Genomic DNA, 8,757 nt, shown 5'->3' on the forward strand with positions numbered 1-8,757 from the left:
TTCATTTGATGATAATCCCACTATTTTGAAAGATTATAATTTTTTTGTGCATGTGGATCATAAAGAGAATATTGTTTATGATAGCTATATTGTTGAACTTGAATATGATCCTACATGTAATTATTATGAGATAGGCAAATATGGTTATAGGAATTTTTATGTTACTCAATTACCTCTCTTGATGTTCAAATTGGTAATGCTTCGTCCTTCTTCCTTGCATATGCTAAATACCTAAAAAATGTCAATCATGTCCTTCATTATGAAGAGGTATCGACTGATCTCCGTCATCGATGTATCTAAAGGGGTCTACTGAAGTAGAAGTGTTATTACTAACCTGCGCGAACGCCAGGCTGAGCCGGACTTGTAAAAGCCTGACATTCCTTTCTCAAGCCCGAGCGCAGCCGAAGCCTGAAATACACTTTGTTTTCAAGCCCAAGCCTGTCCCAAAATCAAGCCCGAAGCCCGAAAACCCGGCCCAAACGCTTTTTTCAGTGTACACATGTGCAAGACCAGCCCGAAATACAGAAAAAGAGAAGCCCGAGCCTGGCCTGAACTACCTTACGGGCTGCAAAACAAAGCCCGGCCCGAGCTGCCCATGCCCAGGTCTTATTGCCAAGGGCTAGAAATGTCAAATTGTCTCGCTGCTCCCTCTATAAATACGTCGAGACCACAAGCTCTCATGGCACTCTGTACACCTACCAATACCAAGAAGCAGAGCGCAACACAGACGCAGAAGAATGGCTATGGGGCGGGAGAGGCGCATCAAGCTTCTCATGGCAGTTGTCCTGCTCCTCACCTTGGCGAAAGGTAACAAAACATCTCCAATCCAGAGTCATGCGAGCATATGTATAATTTCTTGAGCAGCTCGTGAATCTGTTCAGTCCCTAACTCATTCAGCTCGTGAATCTCTCTGTTCCAGGGAGCAGCTGCAACAAGACATGCACCGTGGCGGACCTGGAGATACGGCATATCCGGGTCGACAGCTACAAGCAGGACGGCGGCCGCACGCACGAGCAAGAGCAGCAGCAGATGAACTCCGGCGACGGCGGCGGCGGGCGCAAGCTGAAGCAGCTGCCGATGGTCATGGCGGTGTGGGTGTACAACCACTGCCCGTGCATGGTGGACAACGGGGTGATCTACGCGCCCGACGGCTTCTCCACCATCTACGCCAACGGGACCGACGAGAGGATCTTCTCCAAGGTGACGGAGCACCTCTACCTCATCCACCACGCCGGCCCGCTCCTGCCGGCGGCGAGCTGCCCGCGTTTCCCCCCCTCGCCGCCCGAGAACACATCTGCCGCCGCCACCGGCCCGGTCGATGGGAAGGCGCAAACTGAAGATTTTAGCTGCCCGTCGACCTCTTTCTTCTATACCTGGTACGATGAGATCGAGCTCAAGCCTGCCTTCCTCGTGCCTCACTGCTAGAGTGCTAGCTAGCTGCAGGAAATTCCATCTCGATCGATCCACATGGATTTCCGTCCGTATGATAAAATAAGGAGGTAATATCACAGGTGGTGCTTAAACTTGCCACCGATGTTCACTTTAGTGCCTGAAGTTGAAAAATACACCGAACTGGTTTCAAAACTTGGCACGAGCGTGCAAATACAGTGCTAATCCTATTAATAGACGTGTTTTTACGCTGATGTGGCACCGTAGCTCGCTTAGCATGCACAGACAACTTCGCCCTAGGAAAGAACCAGTATGCCATACGTTTTCTCGTTCATGTTAATGAAAACAGATCCTTTTTCTTAGAATAATGAAAACATTTCCTATTTTTTTTAGATAAGAAAGAAGAGACACGTACGTGGGTTTTAATCGCCTCAGCAGTGCAGACCAGTTTGCGCATCTTAGTTTCATTTAGAAATTTGTAAAAAAGTTTGCAAATTATAATCACAGTAATAAAAATATTCACATATTTGTTTTAAACGTATCATATAAATAAAATGGTATTTCTGATTATAAAAATGGCTGTAAATTTAGAATTATATAAATATTTTCTATACTACAATTCATGAATATTATTTTAACTACATAAACCTTTTAATAGTTACATGTACATTTTTACAATTCATATTGTTTAAGAATTTTTCAACAATGTAAAATGTTCATAAATATCCAAAATTTAAAATTTCAGTTTATGAAAAATATTCACTACTGACTATATTTTAATTATAATTTTTTTTGAATATATGACACGATGAAAGTTATACACATGTTTCTCGCAAAAAAGAAATTTATACACATGTGAATATTAATAAAAATGTTTCTACATATAACATTTTTTTTTCATTTAAGCATAAGCCAAGCATGCATAATCTTTTGGAATTTACTCAAAAAATTAAGTTTTTTATAATTATTTTTGCATATACTAAACAATTTAGAAAATTTATTTACGAAAAGCTTTAACTATAAATCACATGTAAATTGCTGACTATTTTTTTAAATTACATGAACATTTTAGTTATTTAATTTATATGTATTTATAAAAAATTTGAAGCACAAATATTTGAAATGTATTTTTTTACTGTGATTATAATTTACAATTTTTTTTTACAAATTTCTAAATCAAACTAACGTGCGCAAACTGGGCTGCACTGCAGCAGGCCATTAAAACCCACGAACGTGTTTCTTTATCTAACAAAATAGGAAATGTTTTCATTATTCTAAAAAAAGATCTGTTTTCATTAACATGCACGAGAAAATGTATGGCGTACTGGCCAGTAGTTCCAGTTTGCTAGGGCGAGGTTGTCTGTGCATGCTAAGCGAACTACGGTGCCACGTCAGCGTAAAGACGTCTACTAATGGGATTAGCACTGTATTTGTACGCTCGTGCCAAGTTTTGAAACCAGTTCGGTGTATTTTTCAACTTCAGGCACTACAGTGAACATTGGTGGCAAGTTTAAGCACCACCTGTGATATTACCTCTAAAATAAGTTGTGGGTGAACTAGTGTGCTCCGTGTGCGTGGTTTAGCTGTAGAGTTTTGGGATGATGACCGGTCCCAAATCTACTCTTCTCTTCAAGGATGCGTAATCCTCTCAAGGATCTGCTATGGTTGCAGAATAAATCAATCAAGTATTTGCAGAATTAACGTTTTGTGCTTTTGTTGAGTTTGTGTTGACCGGGTATGCTAGTGTGAGTGAAATTCTAGACACAAATCGACGTCAGTTATCTGTTCTAAGGATTTATGTTTCAGTTTTTTTCTACGCCTGGTCTCTAAACAAACAAATGCATGTTTCATGTTTGGTACTAACATACGAATGCATTCCTCGCAAAAAAAAAGAATGCATCGGCGTAACTTCTGAATGATTTACAGCGCCTATTAATGCATCACCTTCTTTTTGTTGGTTGAACATGTAAGAAAGAACCAAAAGGTCAAAAAATAATGTACTTCCTCTGTCTCAAAATGTAAGAAGTTTTTCTTACACGGGCAGAGGGAGTATTATCGTTACTATTTCGTATACTCATCGAGGTCGAGGCATAACCTGATGTTTATCTTCTTCCACATTTGAAAGCATGAAAACTGAAAAACGCTTCAACCGGGAAGCATGCATGTGAGTGGCAGTGGAAGTTACATAAAAGACAAGGACTATATATGCAGAAAGTTTCCTTACACAGAGACAGCAGAGTTGTTTCCGATGATAAAAAGTTAAAAACTGTTACCACCTATCGTGATTGGCAAGAATGACAGTTCAGAGGTGTCCCTCCCAATACAGATGAGCACCACCAAAGCAGCCATACAGGCCATGTTGCGGTTACCTCACAGCATGTAAACCAAAAGAACTTTGCCCCATGGTTGCTACTTCTGTACAAGTTCTTCCTCAAAAAAAAATTCCGTATACAAAAGAATACTGTCTTCTTTGGAGGCAGAAGTAAGCTATATATTCGCCTCAACCATTCATACGTGCATTCCAGGAGTTTTATCATGGCAACTTCACGACTGGTTTATCATGGCAACATCACAGAGTGAGGAGGGGAGCACCCGGGCCGCCCCAAAGGAGCGACAAGGGTGGTCCGTTCACTTCGCCTAAAATTCCTTGGCCTGAACCTCAACTCATGACAGGAGTGTCATGCATTGATGCCGGACTCTGATGAGGTTGCACCTTTTTTTTGTGTGAATAAAAGACGTTATGGCAGTGAATATTTTCTTGTGCCAGTCATATATGCTGTTGCGCAATAATGAAAGTGGTGGCATCGAGGTAATGGCGTGAAAAACATGCAATCTGGCGTTACATATACTGATCCATTGTAACAATCATCAATCAGCACAGATGTCACATTCAGATATTCCCAACACTACAGAACTAGAATCATGGATGCAACCATGTTTTCCAACAAAAACAGACCATATTTTTTTTTTCTTGTACCTGATGAGCACACTGTCTGGCAAGTAGGCACAGCACAGCATACGTGCTGTTCTGTGCTAATCGATTGCTACAAGCTGATTTAATTTAGTTCTACTGGAATGTGCTAATGTGACGGCCGACATAACTACCAGATTTCCCTCAAAACGAGATAATTCACCAACAAATTGTCAAACTACAAGAAACCCAAATATCTCCAGATTTTCTCCAAAATGAGAGTTTGACAAACCACTCCCAGATTTCCCTGTAAATGAGATTTTCCTAATATAGCACAACTACTGCTTCAGGAAACCTGAAAAATAAAGAAAATATATATATTACCGACGTTTGACTCGATGTGGAAAAGGAAAACGAAAACCGAATAAACACAAGTACCTCCAAAAGTGAAATAGAGAGTGACTTATCATCCGGACAACATGTTTACTTTATAGCACCAAATTAGATCACTGTAAATTGTTTGCAAGTAATAAGCTTCAGTTTTTTACTTTTATCAGTTGGTAATATTTCGGGAAAAAGAGAAGTGGTCATCATTATGACAAGGAAGCTCAAAGCACCATGTGTACTGACAGTGCGAATGGATGGCTAATAAGGGATCATCAAAGAAGCTGGTAGATAAGAGGCTATAAGATAGTACCCACCCAGAGATACCAATACTTGTAGACGCAACTAACCAGATCTTCTGTCCCTTCCATGTCATCCTTCTTGCCTGAAAAATGTTTTCATTGTAACAGACATAATCTATGCTAACTCGGAACAATTTGTAACAGTATAAACTATACATTGCTTATAACAAACGTGCTAGCGGACACGAGTGATACATACAACAAGTTATCAAGAATTCAGCACAGCTCACTGCTCACGTAGCCTAACACGGATCAAAGGAACGTAATATATTTAGAAACTTGACACTGGTTAGTTGAATTAAGAAGTGTACAAGAGTCATGAAGTGAAGACAACATCCTTAAGTTATCTTCTGAACCAAATTATAGAGATGTGGAAATAACATGTACTGTAAATTACAAATTCAGAGAAACCAAAAAAGTAGTTGGTTGTGTATTTAAACCAAGTAAGTAGTTGTTCTCTTCTTAAGAGATATATTATCAGTCACACAAGATTTAAACAACATACATATAATTTTATGAACACGGCACTTGTGCAAATAGACATTATTTCATCTTCACAGAAATGTACAATTGTGACCACCTACCAAGTTACGACATGCGTCACGGAATAGTCACCAATCACAAAATTCATCCATTTGTATGTTTCCACATTATATCACAAAAGTCACAAAATTCTGCCCAAGCACAAAGACAACTCAAGCAAGCAATGCATCAGCACAACTGAAACGTAAGGAGACAATATAATGCATCAGCACAAGTGATTGATTACCTGTGGCAGGGATCCGGCTTGATCCAAGCCATGGTGGAAGCACACATGGAACAAAAGAACAGTCTCGGCCTCGAAGAGGAGAAGCCCCAATCACCTTCCCATTGTGCATGTCCACGACGACAACGTGCTCGCCGACCTTAAGGTATATGGTACTCGCGTTCAGTGGGTCAAGCACGGCAATTTGTGGCGCCTCCGACGGGTAGCCTCCATCGGCCAAGACCTTCTTGAGCGCCACCTGGTGCTCCAGCGTCCAGCCGCTGCGCTCGTCGTCGTCGAGCGCAAAGTAGCTGAGCAGGAACAGATCGTCAGGAGACACCTCGGCGTAGCGCAGCATCCCATCGCTTACGCCGATGCGCCGGTGCTTGGCCACCTCTAGCATGAACCCCACCTTGTCATGGACCTTGTTAAGATCTCCGTCATTTGCAAATGTAAGTGGACGCTCGGCAGCTCGACGAAGCGGGACTCCAGCCGGTCGTCGAACGGGTCGACGGAGATGGCCCCAAAGGTCAGGTCGACCCACCACAGCCGGCCGGCGGAAGGCAACCGTCTCCTGGTTTGCGTCCATCCGGCGCGGGGGCAGCGATGGTATGTCCAGCATCACCGTCTTCCACCTCCCTTCCTCGGAGAGAAACCGCACAAGGGCGGCGCCCTGGCCGACGAGCTCGGCGACGGCGAACCTGTCAGGCGGCCTGCGCCCGAGCCCGCCTTCGGCTTGGGTGAGGAGGCCCATGTGGTGAGAAAACAGGATCCTCCTGGAGCCACTAGTGCAGAACCGGGCTTTAGCGCCGGTTCGTAAGGGCCTTTAGTGCCGGTTCTGCAACCGGCACTAAAGAGTGGAGACTAAAGGCCCCCCCTCTTTAGTACCGGTTCGGCACGAACCGGCGCTAACGTGCCACCACGTGGCACGAGCCAGGCCCGGGTGTGTGTAGGACATTAGTATCGGTTGGTAACACCAACCGGTACTAAATGTTTGAGTGTGTTTTGGTTTTAATTTTTATTTTTCCTTTAGTTTTGTGTTTTCAATTTAATTTAGTGATTGTTTTACATTATAATGAGTTGTTAAATCATTAGGTGAAAGTACCGTAGATTAGTTTCAACTGGATGCATGTGGATCCTAGCTAAGTGATCAAGTGATCTAAGTAATATGGATATGGCATATACTTGATCACTTAGCTAGGATCCATCTAGTTGAAACTAATATGCGGTTTCTTTCATAAATAATATAATAACTCATCATCATCATCATATTAATATAAAAACTCTTGCATCATATCATCATCAACAACAGTATATACTAGCTAACAAAGATATCATCGAGTTCAACATGGTCATGATATTATAAGCGTTCATAACACCACAAAAGCAAATCACTCTTTGAGATTAAGTTCAGGACGAAGAACACAGACACGCATGAGAGGACAACAAGTACTAAGAGCATGATAACTAGCTAAATCACTCCTGCTGCTCTCTCAGGTAAAATATCATAGAACATGTATAGCTCTCCCGATTCATCATATTGGAGCATGCAGATGAACCTGTCTCCTAATCGTGGGCTGCGCTTCTGATTGCTGCCCCTAGTACTTCTCTGCGATCGTTAACAATTTTGCTCCAATCTTTCACTATTAAGCATTCATCGCTTTCAGACATCCTGAATGCACTCATCTGCACTGTAGGATATCTTGGCCGTAAGCTAACAATTGACATGCGACCTTTAGTCTCGATCCACTGAGGCACAACTGTCATCGGGAGTCCCTGCTGAAGAACATCGTATAGTAATTAATATACTTAGCAATGAAAGTTTAGCTTGAAAAATAATATATGCAAAAGATGCACTGAGGACTAATAGTAAAAATCTTACCATCTTTCCTAAATACATGTGACCGTAGTTCAATACGATCACTATTGGTCGCACGTTTTGAGTACTAAGATTTTCAAATTCAGGAAAATGATTTTTCTTAACAGCATCAAGATCCTCAAGCCATGAAACATAATGACTTATCTCCTCGCAGTTTAGTTCAGCTCCGGGACAGTAGTAGGTCCTGTCTACCAAACGTCGGACATGTTTGCTTGAATGAAAATAAGCTGTTAATAGAAATTAGTTGTCAACTATTTTTGAATAAACAATATCAAAGACATAAATATGGTTGAGAAACTCACATAATGGTAGAACTGGAGGCGTCTGCACATCGACCCAGATGTCTCTATTACCTTCAATATGATCTTCCGGACGAATATCAAAGGTGATAACCATATCAGGCTCAAATGCATAAGCCTTGCATAGTGCTTGCCAAGTTTTGCATTCAAAATAGGTGTACGTGTCTGCATTGTATAATTTGACGTTGAAAGTATAACCATGCTTGGTCTTCAGGTAAACTCTCTTTACCTCCATAGTTTCCATAGCACTGAAACCTATCTTATCCAAGACAAAAATTCTTACATGGCAGGGGATGCGCTAGTAGAATAGTGAAAATTTAAAATTATAAGTTGAAGCAAATGAAGCATATATAAGTCATACTTAATTACGAAAAAAGACTTGTCGTTGTGACTTACTGTATCCACTTCGAAGGTCTCATCCAGCTTGATGCTGAAGCGCCTATCATCAACAAGGAAATTTCTGTCGCACAGGCCGCGCTGGTCTTCACAGAATTCGCACTTAATGAAATCTTTTTCGTCGTCAGACGGCATTTCCTATGTTCATATAGGTGAAACATTAAACACTTACTAGTTCTATTAATTCAACTAATTCAACTACTTCTATTAGTTCAACTAGTTCTATTAATTCAACTAAGCATTTAATAAAAATAAACTTGTTCTATTATTTTTTTTACTAAAATAAAGTAGCTAGTTCTATATAGTAATATTTTAATTAGATCATCAAATCTCAGATATCTAAATTTTCTTACTAAAAATAAACTAGTTCTATTGATTCAACTAATTCAACTAAGAATTTACTAAAAATAAACTAGTTCTATTAATTTTCTTACTAAAAAATATAAAGTAGC

At 40.9% G+C, this 8,757-nt stretch overlaps 1 protein-coding gene and 1 pseudogene across 1 annotated transcript; one reads left to right on the forward strand and one right to left on the reverse strand.

The window, feature by feature from the left end:
• The first annotated feature begins 705 nt into the window (after positions 1-705).
• LOC123124262 (uncharacterized) lies at positions 706-1,764 on the forward strand. The gene is made up of 2 exons (XM_044544916.1): positions 706-807; positions 920-1,764. Exons 1-2 carry the CDS (start codon positions 738-740, stop codon positions 1,423-1,425), a joined length of 576 nt encoding a protein of 191 aa, XP_044400851.1. The 5' UTR covers positions 706-737; the 3' UTR covers positions 1,426-1,764.
• A 2,464-nt stretch (positions 1,765-4,228) lies between these two features.
• The window catches only part of LOC123120220 (uncharacterized), a 9,332-nt pseudogene continuing 4,803 nt past the window's right edge, over positions 4,229-8,757 (reverse strand).

Source organism: Triticum aestivum, chromosome 5D, assembly GCF_018294505.1.
Source record: "Triticum aestivum cultivar Chinese Spring chromosome 5D, IWGSC CS RefSeq v2.1, whole genome shotgun sequence".
Taxonomy (NCBI): Eukaryota; Viridiplantae; Streptophyta; class Magnoliopsida; order Poales; family Poaceae; genus Triticum; species Triticum aestivum.